This window comes from Equus caballus, chromosome 1, assembly GCF_041296265.1.
Source record: "Equus caballus isolate H_3958 breed thoroughbred chromosome 1, TB-T2T, whole genome shotgun sequence".
Lineage (NCBI taxonomy): Eukaryota > Metazoa > Chordata > Mammalia > Perissodactyla > Equidae > Equus > Equus caballus.
In genome coordinates this window covers 32,494,087-32,522,064 of record NC_091684.1, presented here as the reverse complement: position 1 = coordinate 32,522,064, position 27,978 = coordinate 32,494,087, and the positions used below count along the sequence as shown (strand labels likewise).

General features: G+C 46.5%; 2 protein-coding genes across 13 annotated transcripts in view; one reads left to right on the top strand and one right to left on the bottom strand.

Annotated features, from left to right (window-relative positions):
* HOGA1 (4-hydroxy-2-oxoglutarate aldolase 1) overlaps positions 1-23,782 on the top strand; it is a 32,958-nt gene extending 9,176 nt beyond the window's left edge. Inside the window, exons 2-8 of one of the 3 annotated variants that reach the window (XM_070223301.1) lie at positions 2,059-2,187; positions 2,383-2,510; positions 3,022-3,156; positions 3,398-3,494; positions 5,164-5,297; positions 11,934-12,084; positions 23,013-23,782. In XM_070223301.1, the coding sequence (XP_070079402.1) occupies positions 2,059-2,187; positions 2,383-2,510; positions 3,022-3,156; positions 3,398-3,494; positions 5,164-5,297; positions 11,934-12,083 (773 nt within the window). In that variant the 3' untranslated portion in view covers position 12,084; positions 23,013-23,782. Of the gene's footprint in view, positions 1-2,058; positions 2,188-2,382; positions 2,511-3,021; positions 3,157-3,397; positions 3,495-5,163; positions 5,298-10,441; positions 10,524-11,933; positions 14,289-23,012 lie in introns of those variants that run through there. The other 2 variants (XM_014733274.3, XM_001501388.6) reach the window with 2 other exon arrangements.
* MORN4 (MORN repeat containing 4) lies at positions 14,294-26,092 on the bottom strand. 10 transcript variants are annotated; one of them, XR_011422014.1, is made up of 6 exons: positions 25,915-26,092; positions 18,072-18,164; positions 16,396-16,510; positions 15,865-15,974; positions 15,391-15,629; positions 14,294-15,245 (listed from the first exon to the last, which is right to left on the bottom strand). XR_011422014.1 is itself a non-coding variant. In XM_070223400.1 (5 exons), the coding sequence occupies exons 2-5, from the start codon at positions 18,136-18,138 to the stop codon at positions 15,481-15,483; spliced, it is 441 nt and encodes a 146-aa protein (XP_070079501.1). In that variant the 5' UTR covers positions 18,139-18,164; positions 25,915-26,052; the 3' UTR covers positions 14,294-15,480. The 10 variants fall into 10 exon arrangements, 5 of the variants coding, with proteins under 5 accessions (XP_070079501.1, XP_014588761.1, XP_005602387.1 ...); XR_288854.4 differs by lacking the exon at positions 25,915-26,092 and adding an exon at positions 25,514-25,680; XR_011422013.1 differs by lacking the exon at positions 25,915-26,092 and adding an exon at positions 25,191-25,671.
* Positions 26,093-27,978: the final 1,886 nt, after the last annotated feature.

The following is a 27,978-nucleotide window of genomic DNA, read 5'->3' as shown; positions in this document are numbered from 1 at the left end:
TTCTTCCTTCTTGGGAGTCAGCCTGGGTCAGATGCTCCCTTAAATGAGGCAAGGGAGAGGGCTGTGCCACTAGGAGTCTTGAACACAGGAGCCTGCTTCAACCCCTGGAGTGCCAGGCCCAGCTGTCCTGTTGTTTAGACCAGGTCCACCTGTGGGGCCAAGGCTTCTGGAACTGACCACCAGAATGAAGGGTGACTTGGGAGTGAGTGACTGTAGCTGAGAAGTATGTGAAGCAAGAACCCACCCCGGCCCCCTTTGATGGGGGGCGGCAGGCAGGGTTGGGGAGGGAGTAGCAAAACCTTGTTCTCTAAATCCTTAGAGGGCGCTGGTCCACATGTGGCTGGACTGGGGCTTTGTCTGGGGTTGGCAGTTCTGCGAACAGGATGACCCACTAGGAAAGCACTGGCTTAACGTAGCAAGACAGAAGGAGGCTCCCAGCATCGGCTCCCAGCTTGACACGGAGAAATTGATCCTGAGGAGGCAATCCAACGGAAGCCAAAAGCTATTTGCCTCAAGATGTTCCCTGCGATGTTACCAAGGCAAAAAATTGGGGGGAAAAATGCAAAGTATCCAGCGAGCTATTCTGGCCAGCCACTCAGTAGACTCCAGTGGTGAGATGAACAGCATGGAAAAAGCTTTGTGGTATAAAGTTGACTCTCCATCACGCTGTGTCCCCTTAAGGATGACTCACGGAACAATCTCTCTCGGTCCCAGTGCCGAGAAACTCTGTGTTTCTCCAGGGCAGCTGCTGTGCTTTTATCTTGCGTGCTACATATCTGTCAGCTGACCATGTTTCCCTTTAACCTTGACTGTTGGGAAGCTCCAAAGCAAGTTTCCGGCCCATCTCCCACAAGCGCATGGCAGGAATTTCGTATACCAGTACTGCCCCTGGCTTTCTTTTCCTTTCTTTTTCCCAGTCTTCTATTTATTTGTAATCTTCTTGTATTGTATGCTGTGTTTGTCCACTATTTAAGGAAAAGTTTTTTTGGAATGGAATGGAATAGAGAGGAGAAAGATAAGAAAGGGAGAGAGAAAGTTAAATGAAAAAAAGCTGAGAGGAAAATGATTTTACTCACATTCCCTTCAGACTCAGCTGAAGAGCATCAGTTCTGCCAGTCTCTCGTGGACGTAAAGGGGTCGACACCTTTAACCGGTAATGTTAGAAACCTCTCAAATGATCGACAAAGCAGGAAGATGCAAAATGAAATAATGAGATGTCACTTTTCACCCAGAAAATTGGCAAAACTAGTTCTGACAATACCCAGTCTTGGCGTGGATGGACTAACAGACTCTTCTATGTGCTGATGGGGTAGGACTTGCTAATTGGGAAGAAGTTTGGGCCATGAAGATGCACATACACATGACTGAGCAATCACACACCTAAGTGTCTAAACTGTAGAGAAGCTCTTAGACAGGTTTGCTTCAGCGTTATTTGTAATAACAAAAATAAGGCAATATTCCAAATGTCCTCAAAGGGAGAATCAAAAGTGAATTGTGATCTCCCCTCACAATAGAATATCACACAGCAATGAAAATGAATGAATCAGAGCTACGCATCCTGTGATGGACAGAGCTCAAAACACAATGTTGAGCAAAAACAGCAGAGAGTAAAAGGTCATATATGTTTGATTCCATTTCTATAAAGTTTTAAATGGCAAAAACCATATTATATCGTGTTTATGGGTCCATATATACATTTTAAGGGTATAAAGACATGAATGGGAACAATAACCCCCTCGGACAGGACAGACGAAAGGAAGAGGAGAGTGATCAGAGGAGGGTGGTCATGGGTGCGGGGTACACCCATGTGGATGATATTATTATCTATTCTTTTTGGTATGGCTAAAACATTTCATTAAAACACAGAAAAATGATGTGAACACTGTCATTGCAACTGGGTAAGACATTCTGCCTGCCTCAGGACAAAGATGGGAAGGAAATGTGTGACAAACTCTGGTGTTGGGGAGGTAGGAACGTGGGTGAGGGTAACAACAATGTCCCAGCTGTTCATAAGAGCATGGGAAGGTGTCACTGGCTGTGATGGGGCCTCTCTTGCAGGCTTCGTGGTCCAAGGCTCCAATGGCGAGTTCCCCTTCCTGACCAGCAGTGAGCGCCTGGAGGTGGTGAGCCGCGTGCGCCAGGCCATGTCCAAGGACAAGCTCCTGCTAGCCGGTTCCGGCTGCGAGTGTGAGGCCACAATGCCTGGGGCCCGGGGCATGGCTGGGTGTGGGGGGACCAGGCTCCTTGGCCCCAGCTGGGTCCAGTCTGTTCGTCCTGTCTCTTCTGCGCCCCTTGCTTGCTCCAGGGTCCTAGCCCAGCCCTCCTTCCTCCTGCTGTTGCCCTCTGTGGCCTAGAGGGAAGACTTCCTCTTTCCTCCTGCAGCCACTCAAGCCACGGTGGAGATGACCTTGAGCATGGCCCAGGTCGGGGCTGATGCCGCCATGGTGGTGACCCCTTGCTACTATCGAGGCCGCATGAACAGTGCTGCCCTCATTCACCACTACACCAAGGTGGGTGTGAGGGGTGGGCATGGGTTTGAGGCCTGGGACCCAGAGGATGCTGGATGAGGTGAGACTCTCCCTAGCGAGGGAAGATGAGATGAGCTGGGAGCAGAGTGGTGGGCCTCCTTCCCACAAATGGCAACTATGGGAAAGGGGAGAGATGCTACTAGGTACCAGCTGTGTGACATTGGGTAACTGACCTAACCATGCTGTGTCGCTGTTTCCTCCCCTCTCAAACGGGAGGAATAATGATGTCTTCCCCAGTGGGTTGTTGTGAGGACTAAAGTCTATCAAAACATATGGGGCTTAGGACTGTGCCTGGCACATAGAAAGCGCTCACTAAGTATTACCCATTACTATTGCTAAGAATCAGGGTACGCGGCATTGTGACTTCTAGTCCAGAAGGCGGGCTGTCCAGGAGGCCCTGCAGTGACCCAGGCCCGGACCTGATGGGGGCAGGCAGTGCCTCGGGTTCCTCAGGCTGGGCGGCTGCCCTCTCCCCCTTCTCTGTGCCCCTCAGGTTGCTGACCTCTCTCCAATTCCTGTGGTGCTGTATAGTGTTCCAGCCAACACAGGGCTGGACCTGCCTGTGGATGCAGTGGTCACGCTGTCCCAGCACCCGAACATCGTGGGCATCAAGGACAGCGGTGGTGATGTGAGTGGCAGCAGCTCCTGGCTGGGGCTCCCTCCTCCTCTCCTCTTTGGCTACAACTTCAGGGCAGCTCTGGGACCCACTTCAGCCCTGGGCTCCTGTTTGGCTTCTGTCTGTCGTGTGGGCTCTCTGGGGCTCCTGAACTTTGGAGCTTCTCTCTGGGACCTGGGCTCTCATCCTCCCACCATCCAGGCTGGCAGCAGAGGCTCAGGGCCCAGTTCCCACACCGGGTTTGCTGTTGCAGGTGACCAGGATCGGGCTCATTGTTCACAAGACCAGGAGGCAGGATTTCCAGGTGTTGGCTGGATCGGCTGGCTTCCTGTTGCCCAGCTATGCCATGGGTAGGCCTCCTGCTGCTCTCGCACTGTGATGAGTGACCAAGAGAGATCCAGGCAGCTGGGGTCTGCTGGGAGAGACTGTGAGGGCTGGGCTGGGACTGCAGAGGGCTTTTGCCAGGTTGCCTGCTCAGAAACCTCAGAAGTCTGGCACATTGCTTGCTTGTCTGAATACCGGGTACTTGTGAATGACCTTGCTGGGTGGAAGAGGGTGGGCACAATCTCTGGCCTGCAGTAGGGATGCCTGCAATTTGCTCTAAGTCCCGAGCTCCCTGTCTAGGTGACAGATTTAGCTCCTGTAATCTCACCTTGTAAATCATTCTCTGAGGGCAGAGGCTTTGAGGCCCTCCCCTCTTGTCTGGGAGTCCATTTTCCTCTCTCCTGGTCCCAGGCCAGATGAGTTGTCAGACCTGTAGACCTGGGCCAAGGATCTTCAGCAGCCTGAGTAGATGCTGTTCCAGTCCAGGATCCTAGGAATGTCACCATCAGACCAACTGCTCTTGTCTGTTTTGGGTCAAGGTCCTTGGGTTCAGGTTAGGTTTGAGCCTGGGAGGGGCCGGGGGGAAAAATCTGCTCCCTTCAGCTGAAGCCCCAGTGAGTACAGATTGAAGTTACTTTTCCAGCGCTGCAGGAGGCTGTGCTGGTTCCTGTTCTCTTTGGTCTCTGCACACTTTGGCTTGTTGTCTAGGTCCCTCTGCCATGTCTCAGTCTCTAAAGTGCAGAGGAAGAAGAGGGGACCTGTTTACGCCTCGTTCCTGAGAGTGGGGTAGATGGAAAGAGCACAGGCTCCGGAGACCAGAGCATCTGAGCTGGAATCTCAGCTCTGCTGTTTATTCACTGACTCCCACTAAGCAAGATACTCCACCTCTCTGGGCCTGAGTTTCTACTCTGCAAAGCAGGGCTGTGTTGTGAGGATTAGAGAGCTTCGGCCCTGTGTCTGCCATAGCGCTTGGTGCATAGTAGGTATTCAATAAATGGCAGCTATATTAGCTCATTCCAAATGGCCAACTCTCTCTCCAGTCTTGAGGCCACTCTGTTTAAGGTCACTCCTAACAAGCCTTAGAATCACACTCGCAGGCTGGCAGGGCCTTCTGAGATCACAGCCAGCCCATTTTCATTGCCCACATGAGAACAAAGAGGACCAGAGAGTCTATGACTTGTCCGTGCAGCCAACGGGAGGAAGTACCCAGTCTCCTGAATGTGTCCAGAACTCTTTCCACTCCCCCACCCCCAGCTGTCCCAGCTGAATTCACTGGGGAGAATAAGATTTCAGAAGAGCAGAGGTTTCCCATTCACTCCACCCCATTCCGGGACTGATGAGTCAGGGGGCTATTGGAGGAGCATGGAGGTGTCAACTGGCAGGTGGGACTTTGATCTGGGGGGTGGGGGTGCAGGGATGAAGTGTCCTTGAGTTAGCCTTCAGGCTCTGCTCCCTGCCCTTCACGGAACAGTTCCAAGCAGCACGCAGCCTGTGGGATTCTGCTTCAAATATGCTGGCAGCTTTCTCTGGAAAGCTGTACTCTGTGGACTCACAGAGCATGCCTTTGATGTGGCCAACAGTGTCACAGAAATCCACATCCTATGTCCCCAGAATAAAGAGGTGCTGGGGACCAGGGTTTGGAATTCTCCGTGAGAAGAGGCTCTGGCTGATGTTCTGCATTTTGCTCTGGGGCAGGAGCTGTGGGGGGCATATGTGCCCTGGCCAACGTCCTGGGGGCTCAGGTGTGCCAGCTGGAGCGACTCTGCCGCACAGGGCAATGGGAAGATGCCCAGAAGCTGCAGCATCGCCTCATTGAGCCAAACACTGCGGTGAGCTCCCAGCCAGGGGCCCCAAAGGGTGGGGAAGTGGGGGGGTTGTGTTCTCATTGGAGCAGGAGCCAGGGAGGGCACAGGGGTCCCCACTCAGGCTCTTCCCTTTCAGGGAACATCCCAGTGTGGGAACTCCTTGTGCATCCCCAGAAAATCTTGACTTCAGACAAAGTTGAGCCCCATTGGTTCTCAAACTTAAGCATGCATTAGAATTGATTTAGGGAGCTAGTTAAAATTCTAGTCCTTTAGGCCCAGGGCTATGCATCGAGGCAAGCATCCTGGGTGATCGTGACATAAGTAATCCTGGGGCCTTACTCAGAGACGCACTGCCTAGAGAGAGGGAGCCATGGGCCTTTATATCAGCTTTATAAGGGGACAGATCCTGAAAGACAGAATGATTGGGAGTAGTTGAGGAGGAGTTGGAAGTCTGGAGGTATTCAGAGTCCAGATTTCCCAGGGGACTTCTGTCTTCAAATGATCTATTCTCCAGTCAGACCATGTACCCCACTTCTGTGTGGGGCAGGTCAAGGAGAAGAGCCAAGACGGAACGACTGTCCAGTGCCAGGCGGTGCTGTGCAGAGCCACACTGGAGTCCGAGGCAGAAAGAAAAATGTGTGTCTCTATAGACATGCCTTTATCTATATTTTATTTATTTATTTATTTTATTATTTTTTTTAAGATTTTATTTTTCCTTTTTCTCCCCAAAGCCCCCCAGTACATAGTTGTATATTCTTCGTTGTGGGTCCTTCTAGTTGTGGCATGTGGGACGTTGCCTCAGCATGGTTTGATGAGCAGTGCCATGTCCGCGCCCAGGATTCGAACCAACGAAACACTGGGCCGCCTGCAGCAGAGCGCAAGAACTTAACCACTCGGCCACGGGGCCAGCCCCCTTTATCTATATTTTAAATTAAACTTTTTAGTCAGAGATAATTGTAGATCCTCATGAAATTGTGAGAAATAATATAAAGAGATCCCGTGTACCCATTACCCAGTTTCCCCCAGTGGTGACATCTTACAAAACTACAGTACAACGTACAAGCAGGATTTGACATTGATGTAGTCAAGATACAGAATGTTCCCATCACCACCAGGATCCGTCATGGTACACTCTGATAGCCACACCTACTCACCGTCTGCCTCCACCCTGCCTGAACCCCTGGCAACCACGAATACGTTCACCATTTTCATAATTTTGCCAGTTCAAGACTTTATATAAATGGTACTGCATATGACCTTTTGAGATTGGCTTTTTTTCACTCAGCATAATTCTCTGGAGATTCATCCAGGCTGTTACATGTATCAGGAGCCAGTTCCTTTTCATCAGTGAGTAGTATTTCATGGTATGGCCATACCACAGCTTGTTTAACCATTCACCTGTTGAAGGACAGCTGGTTGTTTCCAGTTTTTGATTATTAAAAGCTGCCCCGTGGCCGAGTGGTTAACTTCACATGCTCCGCTTCAGCAGCCCAGGGTTTTGCTGGTTGGGATCCTGGGCACAATCATGGCACCGCTCATCAGGCCATGTTGAGGCAGCGTCCCACATGCTACAACTAGAAGGACCCACAACTAAAAATATACAACTATGTACTGGGGAGCTTTGGTGAGAAAAAGGAAAAATAAAATCTTTAAAAAAGAAAAAAAAGCTGCTATGGGGACCCACCCAGTGGCGTAGTGGTTAAGTTTGGCACACTCCACTTTGGCAGCCCAGGTTCACAGGTGTGGATCCCGGGCACAGACCTACACTACTCATCAGCCATGCTGTGGTGGCGACCCACATATAAAGTGGAGGAAGATTGGCAGAGATGTTAGCTGAGGGCTAATCTTCCTCAGAAAAAAAAGAAGCTGCTATGAACATTCATGTGGAAGTTTTTGTGTGACCATAAGTTTTCATCTTTCTGGGATAAAAAATACATAATTGGTGGATTGTATGATGGGTTGCATGTTTAGTTTTTTTACGAAACTGACAAACTGTTTCCAGGGTGGCTATACCATTTTACATTTACATCAACATGAGTGTACGAGTGATCCAGTTTCTCTGCATCCTCACCAGGATTTGGTGTTGTGATAATTTTTTTTCATCCCCAAAGCCCCAGTGCATGGTCGTATATCCTAGTTGTAAGTCATTCTAATTCTTCTACATGAGCTGTCACCACAGCATGGCAGCTGACAGATGGGTGGTGTGGTTCCATGACCAGAAAGTGAACCAGGACCACCAAAGCGGTGAGCACTGAATTTTAACTACAGACCATCAGGGCTGGATGGACTATTTTTTGTTTTAGCCATTCTGATAGGTGTGTACTGACATACTGTGGTTTTAATTTGCATTTCTCTGATGGCTAATGCTATTGAATATCTTATCATGTATTTATTTTCCATCTGTATATCCTCTTAGATGAGATGTCTATTTAATGTCTCTTGCTCATTTTCTAATTGAATTGTTTGTTTTCTTACTGTTGAGTTTTGGGAGTTCGTTATATCTTCTAGATACTAGTCGTCTGCCAGATACGTGGTTTGCAAATATTTTCTCCCAGTCTGTAGCTTGTCTTGTCATTCTCTTAACAGGTCTTTTACAGAGCAAAAGTTTTAATTTTGATGAAGCCCAATTTATCAATATTTTCCTTCATGTTTATGCTTTTGATGTTAAGTCTAAGAACTCTTTCCCTAACACTAGATAGTAAAGATTTTCTCTTATTTTTTCCCCAAAAGTTTTATAGGTTTATATTTTACAAGTCTGTGACCCACTTTGAGTTAATTTTTGTATAAAGTATGAGACTTAGATCAAGGTTCTTTTTTTTTCACCTATAGACATCCACTTGCCCCAGCACCATTTGTTGAAAAGATGATCTTTTCCTCCATTGAATTGCTTTTGCACCTTTGTCAAAAATCAGTTGGGCGTATTTGTGTGGGTCTATTTCTGGATTCTCTATTCTTCCCATTGATCTATCCCTTTGCAATACCACACAGACTTGATTACTGTAGACATATAATAAATCTCAAAATCAAGTAGACCACTTCCTCCCACTTCGTTCTTTTTCTTTCAAAGTTGTTTTAGCTAGTCTAATTCCTTTACGTTTCCATATAAATTTTAGAATAGTCTTGTCTATATCTACAAATACTCTTGCTGGAATTTTTATAGGAATTGTATTAAACCTGTATACCAATTTGGGGACAACTGACGTTTTTCCTATGTGGGCTTCAAATCCTTGAATATGGCATGTCTCTCCATTTATGTAGACCATCTTTGATTTATTTTAGCAGCATTTTGTAGTATTTGGCAAACAAGTCCTGTACAAGTTTTGAGAGATTTATACCTAAATGGCTCATATTTTTTGAGTGATTATAAATGGTATTATATTTTTTATTTCACCATTCACGTATTCATTGCTAGTATAAAGAAACACAATTGATTTTTGCGTGTTTATCTTGTATCTTTTTTTTTGTATAGTTCAATGAGATTTTTTTTAATGCTTTTTGGTGAGGAAAATTGGTCCTGAGCTAACATCTGTTGTCAATCTTCCTCTTTTTTTTTCCTCCCCAAAGCCCCAGTACATAGTTGTATATCATAATTGTAGGTCATTCTAGTTATTCTATGTGGGATACTCCCATAGCATGGCTTGATGAGTGGTGTATATGTCCGCACCCAGGATCCGAACCAGCAAACCCTGGGCTGCTGAAGCAGAGCACACAAACTTAACTGCTCAGCCACAGGGCCAGTCCATATCTTGTATCTTATGACTTTGCTGAACTCTCTTATTAGTTCTGGGAGTTGTTCTGTAGATTCCTTGGGATTTTCTACGTAGACAATCATATCATCTACAAACAGGGAGAGTTCCATTTCTTCTTTGTCTGATCTGTATGCCTTTTGTTTCTTTTCTTGCCTTATTGCGCAGCCTAGAACTTCCTGCACTGCACTGAATAAGAGTGACCTTGTTCTTGATCCAAAGGAAAGGCATTCAGCCTCTCACCACCGAGTAGAGGACAGCTCTAGGTTTCTGCAGAGGCTCTTTATCAAGTTGAGGAAGTTCCCTTCTAGTCCTAGGTTTCAGAGTTTTTTTAAAGTCATGAATGGGTGTTGAATTTTGTCAAATGCTTTTCTGCATCGATTGAGAGGATCATGTGACTTTTTCCCTCTTTAGCCTGTTAACATGGTGGATTACATTGATTAATTTTCAAGTTTTGAACCAGACTTGCGTCCCTGGACTAAACCCCACTTGGTCGTGGTGTGTAATTCTTTTTATATATTTCTGAATTCCATTTGCTAGTACTTTGTAAAGGATTTTTCTGTCTATATTCATGAGGGATATTGGTACGTAGTTTTATTTTTTTTGGTCTGTCTTTGTCTAATTTTGGTATCATTATAAATTGTTTGGGAAGTGTTCCCTTCTCTTCTATTTTCTGGATGAGACTGTGTAGAATTGGTGTTAAATCTTCTTCAAACATTTTTAGAATTCTCCAGTGAAACCATCTTGGCCTGGAGACTTCTTTCTGGGGAGTTAAAAAAAACTATAGCTCTGCGGTATGCTCTGCACTTGGGCTTTACCGATACCTTGCTGGCCGGAAGGCATAGAAGTGCCTCCTTTCTGCTCCCTGTGTGGCCTCCATTGATATCACCAGGGTGTGTGTGTTGAGGGGGAGGGCCTCCTTCAGGGTGGGCAATGGTGGGAGTTCTGACTCTTCTCACTAGGCCTCTTTGGGTGGGGAGGGGCACTTTTTACTGCTGAGTGTGGGGTAGAAGTACTGGATCCCAATTCAGCCTTTGCTGGCCTGGGTTGGGGTGGGGCCACAGTGTCTTCTGTGCGGTTTGGCTGGAGTAGAGCGATTATTGTCTAAAAGTTTTCTATCTTGTTAAATTGCCCCTTTCTCGGTCCTTGGCTAGAGAGAGCAGGCTTCTGCTGGGGCTTTTGTTGTCTGTGCCCGTGGGCATTCCTGGGCCAGGAACTCATCACTTGCTTCTTGGGTCCCGAGGTGCCTAGTCAATCTTCCTTCTCTCTACCTTTCAGACTCTGCTTTTACATAACGTCCAGGGTTTTTCAGTGGTACTTACTGGAAGGAATAGGGAAAAGTACATTTATTCCATCTTCCTGGAAGTAGAAGCTCTGAGCAGTTTTCTAAATGGTGATTTTTTTTTCCCCGCATACCACCAGGACAGGACAAGGAGGAACTTCCAGGGCTCTTGGGGACTGGTCTAAGAGTGGTATCTTTCTCGTCCGATTCTTGTGACTCAGGGTGGGTGTTGTTATCACCTCATTTCACACAGCTTGGGCTGCCCCTTGGGAAGAGAGGATGCTTGCTGCCATCCTAGTTCTCTGCATGCCATCCTGCCTTACCCTTCACTCTGTGCCTCTCCTGTGCCAGCTCTGGGCACACACTCTGGAATGCCTGGAATTTATCCTGCTGCCTGGGCTGTAGGCTCAGTCACCCCAAGAGCAGCTTGATGTCACCCTATTGCCCTGCCCTCCTTGAACACAATGTGCTTCCTCCATTCCTGCCCCGGCTATATTTAGGACTTTCCATGGTCTTTACCACCAGAGCATTCAACCCTTTCTCAGGTCTGAAGAGGGGCAAATCAGAGATCTTCAGAGATCTTCAGAGACCTGTGGTGGGAGAAAGCTTTTCTCTAGCTACTTATTTCCATCTTCATCTCTAGGTCTTTCCCACCCTACTCAGGTTTTGGTTGAAATGTCCAGGTTATTAGAACCTCATGGCTGGGGCCAGGCCTGGGAGGAGATTGGCTAAAGCCTGCTGGCCTCTAGTGGTGAATAGTTATTAGTTGATCACTCATCAGTGATTCCCAACTTTTTATCCCAAACAACCTTTTATTATTTTTACCCTGCATGAAGCCCATAATTCTAAGGTTTTACCTTCCCTCCAAATAAAACTTTAAGTAATGATTACTTTCCTAGTTTTTAGGTAGTCAAAGATTCATCTAACACTTCTGATCAGCAGGAAGTAACTAGTTGCTATGCTAAAAGCAAAGAAACTTGGTTTCATTTTCCATAAAACTCCATGCATGATTTTAAATTACGACAATAGCTCTAGGTCCCCATTACAATGGAAAAGACTTCAGACATCATGTTGTCCAGCCCCCTCATTTTTTAGGCAAGAGAACTGCTTAGAGATAATAAGTTAGTGATACAAGCTCACACAGTGAAACTTCTTCGGACAGCGAGGCATTGTTTTTCCTGTGGGAGCATTTAGAGTTGCGGTCAGGGAGGAGCTATGGGTGAGGTGGGGGGCCCCACTGCAGGGGCACTAGAGGCCTGCCATGCCTGGGTCAGCTTCCTGGCTCAAGTGCCCAGACCTGCAGCATGGCTGCCTTCGCCCATCCCAGCTGGAAGACTGAATGCCACTCTCCTCCCCAAGGGGGTGGGTTTTTGTCCTAAAGCTAAAGGAGGTGCCTTCCTTCCTTAATCTGAGGTTTTGGCATTGTGTTCTCTACTGCCGACCTGCCTTCTCGTCTCTCAGTCTGGATTCCCAATCTACCCTGCATGTCACAGATTTGGTAGTTACCTCCCGGCAGGGGCGGGGGGCGGGGAGAAGGTGAGATCCCTAACTTTCTGAAAGTGACACATCTGGGTCCCAGCTATGTGTGTGCAGGGGATTCCTCAGTCTCTTCTAACAGGCCCTACTTCTCAGGTGACCCGGCGCTTTGGGATCCCGGGGCTGAAGAAAACCATGGACTGGTTTGGCTACTATGGAGGCCCCTGCCGTGCCCCCTTGCAGGAGCTGAGCCCCGCTGAGGAGGAGGCCCTGCGCACGGACTTCACCAGCAATGGCTGGCTCTGAGGCAAGGAGGGACATGCCCGACCTGAGCCCATCTCAGCTCCTGCCTTGCACCTGTAGCCTGAAGAGGAACATGGGGGGACAAGGGTTTGGGGCTCCTTTCCCTCCTCAGTCTCCAGGTAGCCTCCCACCAGGCACTTCTGACCACGCTCCTTTCCTGTTCTCACAGTCCTATGACTTCTCACATTTTTGTATCCTCAGCTCTGGGTCTCTAGAGACCTTCAGTCTGGCAAGGAGCAATTGCTGTGCTTTCCTATGCCCCAAGACACGTGAACCAGGGGGAAGGGCAGGAGGCAACTAGGTGCAGTGAGGCCTGGGGTTTTACTAAAGGGAAGACTATTTAGACTTGGGTCTTTGTGCTACCAGGTCCACAGAACCACTAGATTATACCGGGAGGCAGTCTAGGACAGGATAAGATAGTGTTTAAGAGCATGGGCCCTAGAGCCAGCTGCCAGTGTTCAGATTCTAACTTGCACATGTTAGCTGGGTGAGCTTACCTAACTTACCCTCAGTTTCCTCATCTGGAAAGTGGAAATAATACCTGAGTCTAGTCCAAGCAGTGGAAGCCAGAGCTATTCCTAAGAACTCAAGTTCTGATTCCTTCCAGGAGAAGTGGTAGGTTAGGAAACCTGATCAGAAAAGTGTCACTGGTCTTTGAAAGGCTCCAAAGCTGTATTCCAGCCACAGGGCCCTTTCCTAAGCCCATTTCAATGGATCTCACATTCTTGTCTCTAGCCTGATCTCAACCATCACGTGCACAGAGAGAGGCAGTAGTTTGCCAGAACTGGTAAATAATGACAACTGGTGGATAAATGTTACATTCTAGAAGACTATTCTAGCCAACCCCAGGTCTGAAACATTAGCGAAGGGGACTTGGCCTGAGACAGGACCACCTTCTTGCCTATAGGCACTCTGCTTTTATTGCTAAAAATAATTACTTTGTTATTGCAATAAAGTTAATAAGTAAAACTAGCGTGGCTATGCACAGGATGACACTCCACTGCTATGAGGATCTTGTTTCCTGCCTGGATGTCAAGAACCTTCTGAGAGGAAATTTAGCTCTCAAGGTCTGCTTTTCCCAGCTCTGACAGAGGCTCTAATGATACTGAGCAAACACAGGTTATTAGCTTAGTGGCAGCCCAGGGAGAGGCTTAGAGAAGTTTCCGGTGGGACAGGTAAGAGGCAAAAAGGCTCAAGTGAGATATTTAGAAACACTTAGTGCATTAATCAAAAAGGCTGCTCTCTCCAAAATGTTTCACATTATTCAGTGACACCTGCCTAGTGGCAGAGAACCTGAGATGAATTTTTTTTAAAATGACTCTGGTTAAAATGAAAGGTAAACAGATCCTTAGTTAGGGCAAAGGCTGGAGGAGAGAATATAAAAGGTATCAACCTTCAGCTGAAACTGGGCATCTGGCAGGCACTGAAGTGTGGAGCTTAGCACCCGGCTTCTTCTCACAGGCAACTTCCGGAGGGTCTGGGCTCAGAGGAGAAGCAGGTTTAGGCTTGGAGCAAAAAGTTAGGGCTCAGGAGGCAGGCTAGTGTACTGGTGAAGGCTCAGCCTCCGGGCTTAAACAGGTCTAGGTTTAAGACCTTGGATCTACCCCTTATTGTCTATAGCACCTTGGGAAACTCCTTATCCACCCTGAGCTCATCTGTAATAGGGAGTTAATAATGGTACCTTCCTCTCGCGGCTGTGTATGATGGTACCTTTCTCTCTCGGCTGTGTATAGTGGTATCTTCCTCTCGCAGCTGTGTATGATCACGCATGTGAAGCGGATGGCGAGGCAGGTGAATGTTGCACATGTGAGCTCCGTTGGGGAAGTGGTACTCTACCTGTTGCAGAGAAAGGGAACTCCAGGCAGGAGCTGACTTGCCTAAGTAACCCAGCAGGTGTGACAATGACTGGTCTCAGGACTTGGGCACTTGGATGCTCAGGGTGAGAAGAGTACAGTGGGAAGTGCTTTGGAACCAGAAAGACAGCTTACAAATACAAATCCCACTCAGCTCTGCTGCTTCCTGGTTTGGGCAACCTGAGCCTGATTAAAAAAAAAAAAAGCTTCTACCCCCCAGAGGTTTTGAGAATTAGATACTATGTAGCAAAATGTGCACTGTCAGTTCCAAACCCCTATCTGTGATTAACTTTTAGAAATGGTTGATATTCGTGAGGATGCAGAGCAAGAAAGTCAATAAAATGAAGTAGCGGCAGATCGGGTGATTTGTTTATTCCTCATAAACACTTGTTTCTACAGTACAATTCAGAGAATAAACAGAGGCACACGCCTATGATTTCCACCACAATCTGCTGTTGAGGAGACAGTGTGAGGATAAGGGGCTGGGGGGAGGGGTGTGTTTGGGTCACAGGGTAACTGGAGGCCCCTGTGATGAACTGTGCAGGGGTCCTATCAGTCAAGGGCTGACCCCCAGGCCTGACAGCCAAAGCTCCTAGTGGAAGAGTTACAGTGCGCCAAATGCTTTTAGTTCACCGCAGTCCTAGGATGGGTCCAAGTCTATCTAAACCCCAAGGGATGGAGGTGGGTCTGACCTACTAGTCCACGGGGAAGGAGCTGAGTCAGCCTAAGCCATCCCTAAGTTTACTCCATGACAGGGTCTGAAATAGCCCAGAGATGCCTGCCTTTTGCCCTGGAGTGAGGAATAAATACAAGTTATAAGACGACTGTTTACATCAGTTTCTTTCTTGACTAGCCCAAAAAGGGATCTTGTCCCATGTCTAAGGAAGGAGAGAGGCACAACTGGGGCACAAATTATCTGCTGAAACTCAGGTAAGGAAGACAGCCTGTGAAGTCAAGGAGAGGGAAACAGCACTCTTAGGGAATCCTTCACAGGGACAGGAAGGAAGACACGAACCCCAGTCTGGTCAGACAAAGCAGCAGGCCTGCAGCCATGATGCCGACCAGCAGTGAATGAGGGGCTAACACACAGAAAAGCTCTAGCCTTGACTCTCACAGACTGCCATACTGTGTAAGCCACCCCCATCTGTCTCCTTAATTCTCCAGGGTAGCACAAAGCACTCACCCTAATTTGGGGTTAGCATCATCTGTCCCAAATATAGGCAGAATGAAGAGCTTCCGCATCACTTGGCAGGAAAGAAGTAGAAGGCGGCAGCAGGTCTGCCCTGGGTATCCGAGGTGTGAGGGACAGAGTCTGTACCAATGAGTGAGAGAAAGGAAAGACAGCTGGAAACAAGTGCAGGGCCTGGGCCAGAACCAGCAGAACTTCTCTGTGACCGAACCCCTGACGGGCAGGCGACGGGCACATCACAGGGCTTCTGCTCTGTGGTCATTCTCACCTCCTCTCACATCTGGGGCGCTTGTTCACCTCCAGTGAATAACAGGGCATTTGCTCTACCCAATACCCGTCAGCTGTGCACGCTGACGCGTCAGGCAGTGAGGTTCCTGGCGGACTTGGAGGCGCTCTGGGCCCGCTGGACGACCGCTGAACACTTCTCACGCCGCAGCAGCTTGTTGTTCTCAAACAGACCTTCGTTGCGGGGTACTCCATGAGAACCATCAGGGAAGGTCAGCAGGCCTTTGAGGGGGACAGAGAAAATATGGGAGTGACAATGGCATTAACGACTCAGAGACCCAGGAAGAGAAAATCTGGCTCTTTTCAGGAGAACTCCATCGGTAGGGTCAATGGCCAGGCCTTAGAGCATCATCACTATGCACTGCTGAACACACACAGAAGGATTAAAGCTACGAAGGTGTCCTTCCGCCCATATTATGCTCGCCTAAGTCACCCGTCCTGCTGGGCTGGAACTTACCAAAACCATCGACTCTGCCATTTTTAAATTCCCCCTCAAAGGTCATGTTGTCGTGTCGAATGAAGACTCCAACACCATTAAACTTGCCCTGGGCAAACTCGCCCTCATACCTGCAGAAACACAAGACGTTAGCCTTAGGGGGTAGTGAGCTGTCCAGGTCAACTGAGTCAAGCAGCTACCATATGTGGTACTTATTAAAGCCAAGGAGCAAAGCTGATTCCACTCATCTCAGAGCCCCACCCACCCCACTCCCAACCAGCAGGGAGGGTCAGAGAGTACATCTGACACGAGGCTCTAATCTCAAGGAGGAAATGTAAGAGAACAGCAGTGGGCTGTAAGGTCACTCACCTCCTCGCCACTTCAAAGTCTAGCTCTATTTATAAAGTCACCAAGGAAAGAACTGGTGCTTACCCTTCGCCTGTTTTCAGAGGGTCGGGGACAAGCTCAGGTTTGATCCGATATTTATCACTATCATTTTTAGATCAGAGCCTCCTGAGTTTAAAGCTGAGAAAGGAATGACCCAGTACCCACCTTGAGCCATCTGAGAAGGTCAGTACCCCAAAGCCATTAAAGAGCCCATTCTCAAAATGACCCAGGTATGTGCCACCATCTGCAAACATCAGTTGACCAAAACCATGTCTGCGGCCTGAGCAAAGAGAAGGACAGGAGTCAGGTTGGGATGGGGCAGCTTCAGGGTCCCCTCTCACCATCTAACATCCCTTCTGTCACCCTACCCACAAAGAAAAGAAGAGAAGCAGTGACACTAGCAGGCAGAGAACCATTATCCAGAGTAATAACCTGGCTCCTGGGACCTTCCCATCTTAAGTCACAACCATCAGATTTGGAGCTGGTCTCTCCAGCTACGGAAAAATGAGAGAGCACTTAAAAATAACAATAGCTAACATTTACTGTGCCTTTCTCATGTGCCAGGCGCTCTTCTAAGCACTTGGTATTTCTCATCTTACTTAAACCTCACAGCAACCTTATGAGGTAGACACGGAACTATTATTATTCCCATTAACAGATGCAAAAACCAAGGCAAGGAGAAGCTCAATAACTTACTTAAGATCATAGAGCCATTAAGCAGCAAAGCAAGAATGCAAATGCAGCAGACAGCCTGACACTGAACTACATTGCCTCTCTAGGAAAAAATAAAAGTACCCCTTAGCACTGTGAAGCCACGGGGCAAACCTACCAGCCAGACTGGCAACACTGGTTTGAACTTCGTTACATCCACAGGGCTGTGCTTCCCCACTGAACTGACCAGGAAACAGAGCCAGATGCTGGAGGAGCAATAATGCTCTTCAGACAGAGTACGAGGGAGTTTTTGGTGGATAGAGACTGCTCAGCAGAGCCTCAGGAAGTCTCTCCTCTCAAGGGTCAGATTAAAGGGGACAGCAGGTGTCTGGGAGGCAGGAGAAAAGGCTGGGGCTGTATGGAGGCAAGGTCATATCCCACCTGCACGATTTCTCCTCTCAAGGCTCAAAAATCCATGAGCTGCAGGCATCTACCGTGAAAAGGATGAGGCACGGGTCTGAAAAAAGTGTGAGCTGCTCTTTGCTGGCACACTGTAGAAAGTCAAGTCCCCTCGGAGCAGCTCCTGGCTTGCTAGGACTGGACCCACGAGCCTTTTAAGTGACCAGACTGTTTCCAAACCGAGCATCATTAAACTGCTTCCTGTACAGTCTCAGGCTCTGATGAATTGCACCATTCCTATGAATAGATACTTCCAAATGCAATGAGCTGTCACAGGAAATTCAAGGCAATGAATGTCATTTGCTCTTGAATGTCTGCCCTAATTTCCAGATCTTCCTTAATTTCTTAAGATTCACTGGAATCAAGTCACTGCAATTAATTCTGTACTTTCTAATTTATGGGCACTAAAAATAATTCATTTTACTTTGCTGAGTACATTAGCATTTATAAAAACAATTCCCAAATAATACCACTAAAGGATAAAAGGATGTTAAAACACTTTAAATTTAGAAGTGGAAAGATTTAACTTATTTCTGGAGGTTGGATTAAAAGTAGCATTTTCTAATTCCTTTATTTATAATCCTAAACTTGAATAAAGGAAAGGCAGTATTCGGATTAAATCTTGGAGTTAGAAATGAAGATTCATAAAGTTGGATTATATATCCTGATGTATATGTGTCCTTCAGCCAAATGAAGTGTTCATCACTAGATACCCCCAGGCGTCCTCTCACCCTCCTTCCACTCGCCACGATATTCCTCCCCACTGGAGTAGGTGAAGGAACCTTTCGTCAGGGTCATGGCGACAGCTTACAGAAGAATGAAAACTGCAGGAAACAAGCAGAGGAGATCCAGTGTCACAGGACGGCTGGAGGAAGGCCCGTGAAGCAATTTTGTAGACACCATTCTAAAGGCTACCAGCCTGATAAGTACATACTTCCTTGAGTACATTTAACAAAAACAGCTACTTCTCCAGCCACAACCACCATCATCACCACCTCTGCCCAAGCAGTCTTACCCTCCCACTCGTCTTAAAAGTTTTTAGCTAGTTCCAATTTTCTATGACCTGGGATGGAAATTTAGGATTAATCTACAAATATTTACTTGATATCTACAATGTGCTTAGTTGATGTATAAAATATAGTTTCTTCCCTCAATGAGTTTATAATCTAATTGATAAGACTAACAGTTAAAACACTGAATAATATGAGAGATAATATAATTAAGTGCCAAATTGGATGGCAGAGATTAAAAAAGACAAGGGATGGGCAGAATTTAAAACAAGTGGTGAAGAAAGCAGAGGGCAAGTCCAGATGGAGAAAACATGGGGAATGAAAGCACAAAGAGCAACATAACAGGGACGTTCACGGATAAGAAGCCTGGTCTTACTGGTGTTGAAGGTTGATTTAGGAAGTAATAGGAAATAAATTTATCTAGGGGCACTCAGCCTACATTTTAAGTCTGAAAAGAACCCCTCAGATTTAATCCAAATTCCCTCATTCTACAGATGGAGAAACAGAAGCCTGGAGAGGTTACAAGCTAGTCGGTGACTGAGCTGGACCTAGTGCCCAGGGCTGCCCTGAGTGCTGCTAGTTCTTTCCCTGTACTATGCCCTCGATTTTAAGGTCAGGCCAGCTTAAGGAGACCTTTGAAAGCTAGGCTGAAGAGTTTATAGTTGATAAGGCGGGAAAAGAGGAAGCCTCTGGGGGTTTGTGAACAGGGATGTAATATGAATGCAGAGTGTAAGGAAAAGGAATGTGGCAGCACGAAGCAGGATGGGGTGGAGCAGCAAAAACTGACAGCCAGAAAATCTTGCAAGGCAGGAGACAGGATAATTCAGTAGATTGTGAAAACGAGCGCAGATTATTCTCCCTCCCTCCACACCCTTGCAATGTGACATGGCAGATCTTCCAATAAGGGCAGTTTATCTACTCCTCCATCCATTGGATCTGGGTGGATTATATGATTGCTTTGGCTAATGGAACGTTAGCCAAGGCAATATAGCAGAGGTTTGAAAAGTGCTTGTACATTGGGCTTGCCCTCCGCTGCACTTGGAACTGTTGTGCCCCATGTGAACGAGCCCAGGCTAGTCTGCTGGACGACAGGAGGCCACGTGGAACAGCCATCCGAGCCGACCACAGATGCATGGGTGAGCTCAGGCAAGACCAGAAGAGCTGCCCTTCGGAGCCCAGCCCCAAATTATTATTGACTCACAGAATCACAGACTAAAGAAATGGCTGTTGTTTCAAGCCACTGTGATTTGGGGTAGTATGTTATCACCTGGCAAAAACTAACTCGTACACCCAGGAATGAGATCATAAGGAGGATACCAGGGTAATGTGAGCAAAAGGAACGACTATGACAGATAGATCATAGGAAAAAAAAAAACACCACCACAATCCAACAACATTTGGAGACTGGCTAGGTATGGCTTCACACGAGTCTAAAAGAACACTTATATTCAAGAATATCCTATCAGAGGGGAGTTAAGATATCCAAAATACCACTAAACAGAAAGAGACAAATAAAATCATTTGACATATTTAAAAAATGCAATCTCTATTTCTTTTTAAAAATTCCCTAGGTCTTTTTACTCACCACTCCATCTTTTCCAACGTTTTCTCAAACGATTATGACAATGCAGAGTCCCAGGCCCACGTCCAGATCTACTCAATCAGATCCTGTACGTTAGAGCCTGGGAATCGGCAGTTTTAACAAGCACGTCATTAGATTCATACACATTTGAAAACTTGTGGACTACTACCCAAATAAATGGAAATAATGCGTGTGAAAAGCTCTCTGACCAATAAATCACCATTGAAAGGTCCCCTGTTATTAATAATTAACTTAGAGTCTGACCCTCAGGCACCTGCTGAGTTCCAACAGGACAAGAACAGCTCTGCTTCAGAGCACTGGGGCCGGCCCTGGAGGATAAAACGGGAGGGGATTTTTAAATCCCTGTGGGCTCGGTGCCAACAGCTAGCTTCCTTTGCCTTCAAGTCCCAGAGAAGCCCAACTCACACACACTGTTAAGCGTTGTACTGATGTCTCCATTATGGAAAATCAAGACGGGAATATAAAGAGTAGGTTCCACAATAAAAGAGGGATCTAGCATATTTTATACAAAAATAACGCCTTAAATATTCAACTAAAACAAGACATACATTAAGTTCCTTTTCTCCAAATTGTGGTGGTGGACAGTGCTGGGTTATGTATAAGGTCAGCCAACACAAGCCTCTATTATCAACTGAGCTAACCCCAGAGAAGTTATTTGAAATACCTTTGTAACAGCAACTAACATTTATTGACTACTTACTATGTGCCATAAGTGTTTTTTAAATACATTATCTAATTTCATCTCACAACTTTATGAGGTGGGTATTATTATTTCCACTTTGCAGATGAGGAAACTGAGGTGCAGAGAGGGTAAGTAAGTTAAGTAAGGTCACCCAGCGAACATGTGCAAGTTAGAATCTGAACACGGCAGCTGGCTCTAGGGCCCATGCTCTTACACTATCTTATCCTGTCCTAGACTGCCTCCCGGTATAATCTAGTGGTTCTGTGGACCCTGGTAGCACAAAGACCTGGGTTCAGATCCTGGTTCACTGTGTAACCTTAGGCAAGTTACTTAAGCGTGCAAACCTCAGTCTCCTCCTCTAGAAAGTGGACGTAATATACCTATTTCACAGAACTGGCATGTGGATTAAATTAAATAACATACATGAAAGTACCAAGAATACTGCCTACCCCTGTCCATTAAATGTTAGTCTTTTCCTCCTTCAAAAAGAGACAACTAAACTCACACATTTATTTACTGTAAAGGAAGTTTCTCTAAAGCTTCAATATAAAAACGCTACCAACATAATTCAAATAATATTTTGAAAAAATTCAGCAATTTTGACTAACGAGGTAAATACCAAGTAGAAGAAAAGCAAACTACAGTGACCACTCATCTGTTCTTTATCAACACCCTATGGGATATTTTAATTTTGGCTATGGCATAACGATTTTTTTTTATGTTTTTATTTTTTTAATTTTTTTATTTTTTAAAGATTTTATTTTTTCCTTTTTCTCCCCAAAGCCCCCTGGTACATAGTTGTATACTCTTAGTTGTGGGTCCTTCTAGTTGTGGCATGTGGGACGCTGTCTCAGCGTGGCTTGATGAGCAATGCCATGTCCGCGCCCAGGATTCGAACCAACAAAACACTGGGCCACCTGCAGCGGAGTGCGCGAACTTAACCACTCGGCCACGGGGCCAGCCCTCTATGGCATAATGATTTTTGATACAGGTGCCACAAGCCCAGCAATGGTCTGATGTGAAAACAGCCTGGTCTGAACAGAGCAGGGCTCAGCTACATCTTCCAGGCCCTGGCCCCATCCCAAAGCTCTAGATTCATCCCACCTATGAGGACAGATGAGTTCCGGGAATCCCTGTATTCGCACCCAAACACAGAGGAGCATTTATTTCTATCCCCATAAAGAGGGCCAGCTTTGTGGAAGCTCTTCTAGAGATGTTTGGGAGTCACTCCCATAAGTCCACCAGGAATTTCCTCACTTTTCTAATTACTCAGACACTTCATGCTCAGGGTCTCTCACACAGTAGATGTCCTGAGAGAAAGGTCCTTTTCTTCTTTCTCAAAGCCCCTCAAAACCTCTGAGGGCTATCTCCTCAGAGAGGTGATGCTGGTACCTGGGGTGCCATCTCTGTCCCATCAATGTTCCACAAGGTCAGCATCCAATTTCAGGCTCCTAAGCTTCTTATTGTCAGTCCAGCATCAGAGTGTGCCTGGGGCAGTGGTCAACATGACTCCACTGCAAATACAACATTAATGAGAGGAAGAGAAGCAGTTTTCCATCAAAACTGCAGAGGAAAACTTGCCAGTCCAGCTAGGCATTATGATAGCTAGAGGCCATCTTCGGCTCTTCCCAGAACTAAGTCAGAGTACTAAAAGTCAGCTTATGGTACAACTCTGAAATACTTCATTCCTTCAAAACAAGTCAGAATCTGAAAGGTGGTATCTTCTATTAAATCTTATAACTAAACAGCCATTCCAAAATATAAACACAAAACCATTATTTATACAGGAAGATGATAAGGGCATTTCCTTTAAATGTTGGGCGGCAGTTAACTACTTTTGTCCTCACTCAGAGCTTTGGAAGGACTGTGTTGCTGTGCAATTCGAGGAGTCAGACTAACTACACAAAGGCTCATGGGGAGTAGCCTCTTGTATCTGTTCCTTTTTTCTCAAGGCTACATGAAACTCCCAAATGGTGGCATCCCACCTTGTTTCAGAGAGACCAGAAGAAGGCCCTGAAGGAAAGGGAACAGTGTTTGTCCAGTTTGAGGATTATCTATAGACAAAGTACTAGCCAGCCCTCAAATTGTAAACCTAGCCACTCTTTTGCTGTGATCTTAGCTCTTGGGAAATATACTCTAAATATTTGCAAGAAGTCAATGAAACTTGAAAGATCATTTTATTACCAAGTGTGGCAAATAGTATTTTCCAAAGAATTTGACCTTGCAATTGCCCCTTCAAAAGGTGGAGTCTAACTCCTCTCCTTTGAATCTGGGCAGGCTTGTGATTGCTTTCACCAATAGAACATGATGGAAACAATGCTATGTTCTGAGGTTCGATTACAAAAAGTAAGGCAAGTTCTCTCTTGCTCACTGGTAGGCTTGTCCTTGGAGACCTGAAACACCACAGGAGAAATCTGACTGCCCTGAGGCTACCAGGCTGAGCAGAAGCTGAGCCACATTTGCTGGTGCTCCGGTTGGCATTCCTCATCTCTGAATCATCCTAGCCCAGGCAAAGGAGCCCTGAGATGATTCCAGCCCCCAGCCATGGAGCCCGCATCCCAGAGGTATCATGGAGCAGAGAGAGGTCATTCCCATGAGGCCCTGTCCAAATTCCTGACTCACGGGATCTGTGAGCATCATATGATTATTTTAAGCAACTAAGTTTGGGGCAATTTGTTATACAGCAATAGCAACTGGAACATCCTCTCCCATTTGTTTTAAAAAGTACATACTATAAATTTCCATTTCTTTTTGTTTTTTGGGGTTTTGTGTGTGTGTGTGTTTTTCTTTTTTGAGGAAGATTAGCCCTTAGCTAACATCTGCTGCCAATCCTCCTCTTTTTGCTCAGGAAGACTGGCCCTGAGCTCACATCCATGCCCATCTTCTTCTGCTTTATATGTGGGACGCCTGCCACAGCACGGCTTTTGCAAAACGGTGCCATGTCTGCACCCGGGATCCAAACCGGCAAACCCTGGGCTGCCGAAGCACAACGTGCGCACTTAACTGCTGCGCCACCGGGCTAGTCCCCCTCCACTCCTTTTTTGTATCAGGGAGATACAGCAAACTTCCTTCAACTGTTGCTTGTCAAAATGATGTCCATTCCCAAGAACACAATCAGAAGTGCTAATAAAAGGGAACAGATGTAGACTCCATGGGTCTCAGGCCATGGTTGAACACATTTGACTAGAAACTTCTATATGTGTCCAAATAACTGATATTGTCACTGCCTGGGACACAGTCAGGATTATCATATGACTTCTGTGTAGTCAGCCATGCTAACTAATAGTCAGCTGCATAGCCACTAACCCAAAAAGGAACTTCACCAGTAACCATGATCATTGAGACAAATCCAATTTAATAAAGTACACCCAGTGCTGATGTAGATTGAAAAACCCAGTACTTTAACAAGGGATGCAAAGTATTTGTATCAGTTATTCAAAAAATCTTTTTAAAGAGAATAGATGGCCTAGGAGTTTAGGCTTCAGATATGCATACGGAATCTAGTTATAAAGTCAACAAGATTCATACTTCTAAACAGATACCCATCCTTCCTGCTCTCTTGATGGACGAGTTGCAAAGGATTAATCCAAACGTTTACCCAAAAGAAAACAACGATTTTGTCCCCGTAAACCAATACACGATAGTCTGCACAACAGACTATATCCCCACTATCCTTATTTTTTCCTGCCCCAGCCATTTCCAAATAGAACTTGGAGACAGGAATGAGAAGTTCTGTTTCTCTTCCATTTGTCTTTTTTTTAACTTCAGAAATCAAACTTGTTAAAAAATATTTATGCATTCAGTCACCTGTGTCCAAATTCAGAGGGTTTTTGAAAAAAACTAACATAAAGGAGAATCGGTTTTCAGTTTAAGAATATTGCTTGGAGGCAGTCACCTTAACTACCCACATACATCTTCACATTGTCCCCCTGAAGCCACCCTCCCTAGGCTATGACAGTGTTGTCAAAGCTGTTCGGTTATAAAGAAAGCATTTCTTAGGATTTTGAATCCTAAAGAGAAGAAAGTGAAGCCTTTGATGAACAAAGATTAGGCTTGTAAGGAATCCACAACAAGTCAAAGGTTCTTTTTTAAGCGTTTTAAATGAGCTTGATAAGTCTCTTTTACTAGGGCTTTCTTCTACTCGCAAAGTAAACAACTGTACCGCTACTAGATAAAGGTCTTACTTAGGAAGACTGTGGGACGGTTAGATTGAAGAAAGTGGGAAGGAAATCCTGGTAAGGAAAAAAAAAAGGGCGACTTGGGGGTGACGGGAACTGCCAGAATACTCTTCTATTTCGTGGGAAAGGAAAATGCCTGGGCCGGCTTCTAACACAGCCAACTTACTCCTGCTCGGACCCAAGCAGGCTGGAGATGCTGCACTGCAGGGATGCCACCATCAACTAATTGAGGCATCCCGTTCCCCAAGCCTCAATGTGTCTGTGTGGTGGGGGGCGTCTCTCTATCAGAGCGTGACAGAGCCGGGCCCGGAGCAAACAAAGCCCTAGAACGCAACAAACCAACACGTCCCCGTCGGCCTCCCCATTCCTTCTCCCACCTGGTTCTTGCCTTCCAGCACCGCTCCTTCCCTCTACTGGGTCTTCTCTCCGGCTCGGGCCGGGTCTTCTGCTCACACAGGTTTGCCATCCCCTCCTGACGCAGCCCCACCCACCGCGCTCGCTAACCCAGGTGCCCTGGGCTCTCCCAGGCCTCAGCCTACGCAGTGGGGACGAGAGACTCGGGTTTGGGACCCCTGGGGGCAGCCGCCCTCCAGTCAGCGCGTCCGGGATGGAGCTACGCTCCCCAGCCCCTGTCATCTCAGGCTGGGCTCCTCGGTCCCCACACTCTCCCGGCCCCCTCCCACCCGCGCTGCCAGCCAACCTGGGCTCGGCCTTTCGGGGTGACCGTCACGCCCCGACGCGGGGCTCCAGCGGCCCAGACCTCCGCTCGGCCGGGTTCGCCCCTGCCACCTGCCTCTCGGCCACTTCCACCAGCGCCTGCCCCACTTGACGCCGCCATCCCGGGCAGTCGCACTGGGCACAATTCCTTCTGCCCATTGGCTGTTACCTAGGCAACTGGGAGCAACGCCACTCCCCATTGGCCCAGCTCGGGCTCTGCGCCATCTTTGTGCGGGGCGGGGTGTCTCGAGAGCCGGAGCCAAACATCTGAAAAAGGCGTGGGACTGAACCGCGTCTCGGCCTCCGTGACAGGCAGAACTCAGCTCTCGCCTGCCTAGAGACGGGCTAGTTGACATGTCAGCCCCAAGCAAAGCCAAGCCAAACCTGCATCAGACGCAGCACTGCCCACCGATCCTGCCCCGTCTCCACAGCTGTCAATGGTACCGCCGCGGAGTTGAAGGACCGAATCCGAACCCGGCTTTGGGGGTGCAGCTTTGTACATTGTAACGCGCTGGAGGGGGCAACTGCAGTTTAATGAGTGTCACCCCTGTGCCAGCACTGTGATATGAGGACACTTTTGCATTCATTGTAAGGATTTGTGTTGTCGTTGTCATTACTCAGATCCTTTGTGTTTAAAATACAGTGCCAAGATTAGAAGAAATCCTCCCAAGTACCATGCACACCAATCCGTTTATCCATATGCTTGTTTACTGAACAATGGGAATACAGAACGATGCTAGGTTCTGCCAGGCTAGAAAAGACAAGATCACTGCCCTCGTGGGACTTACTGCCTAAATGTGGAGTAGAAAAGATTCATGCACACAGAAAAATCCAAGACTGTATTTCATTATTAAGAGAAGGCAAGCAAATGAAGAGAGTAAGCAAATTGCTTTCTGAATTGGGATTTCCTCCTCTGTAGCATAGAAAATGATGATGATAATAACAATGACGATGATAAAGGCTGTCCAGGACTTGTATGAGAATACAATGGAAGATGCTCAGTACTGTGTCTGAGACATTGTCAGTGCTTGATAAATGGTAGTTTTAAAACACTTGGATTCTGTGTTCAAATCCCATCTCTGCCACCAACTGTGTGTGGCTTCATGAGCATTATTAAGCTCTCTAGCCTGTAAAATGAGATTGGACTAGCAGACCGGTAAGACCCAATCCAGCTCTAACATTCAATGGTTAAACATGCTAAACTGTGATTGACTATAGATATAATTACAGTAGTTGAGAGAATGGAGTGTCAAGAAAACATCTTATTAGATTGGAGAATGTGTATTTAAAAATATGAAGAAGTAAGGTTAAATAGATTGTGGTCAAATTATGGAGAGATCTGAAAAATCAGGGAGAAGATATATATGGTTTGCAAAATGTAGTTTCTTTTTTTTTTTTTTTGAGGAAGATTAGCCCTGAGCTAACATCTACTGCTAATCCTCATCTTCTTTTTCTTCCTCTTCTTCTTCTTCTTCTTTTTGCTGAGGAAGACTGGCTCTGAGCTAACATCCAGGCCCATCTTCCTCTACTTTATATATGGGATGCCTGCCACAGCATGGCTTGATAAGTGGTGTGTAGGTCCGCACCCAGCATCCAAACCGGCAGACCCCGGGCCACTGAAGTGGAACCTGCACACTTAACTGCTACGCAACCAGGCCAGCCCCTCAAAATGTAGTTCCTTGAATAGGCAAATTCATGGACACAGAAAGTAGAATACAGGTTACCAGGATCTAGGGGAAGAGCGAGTTATTGCTTAATGGGCAGAGAGTTTTTGTTGGGGTGATGAAAAAGTTTTGGGTATAGATAGTGGTGATGGTTACACAAAATTGTCAATGGATTTAATGTTACTGAATTATACACTTATGAATCGTTAAATGATAAATATTATGTATATTTTACCACAATAAAAATGTAGTTTCTTGATCAGAGCAGTGACACAATGAAACTTGTGTTTTAAGAAAATTAATCTGGCAGTGATACCCATAGATGATCAGAGAGATATTGGAAGCAGAGAAACAAACTCAAAAACTATTGTAATCATGTAGCTAAGACATTCTGAGAGTCTCAGAACTAATGTGGGATCAGTGAAGATAAAGGGGATAAATATGAGACACATTTCATACAGATATTTAATAAGAAGCAATATAGTGTTAAAAGCACAGAGCTAGTCTGCCTGGTTTGGATCCAGCTCTGCCACTTACCAGCTGCATGACCATAAGCAAACGACTTTCCTCAGCTTCCGACATCATAGGGGCTGTAATGCCGGTTACATGACTTAATCCATGTAATGCACTTAATGCCTGACACATGCTTAGCATTTGGTAGAGGCTAGTTCTTCATTGGTAACAGGGAATGCACCGACCCTCTTTTTTTCAGTAAAAGGAAAATCAAGTTCTAAGAGGCAGATACAGAAATAAATTCTGACTGTTTTCCATGGAGAAAACTCAG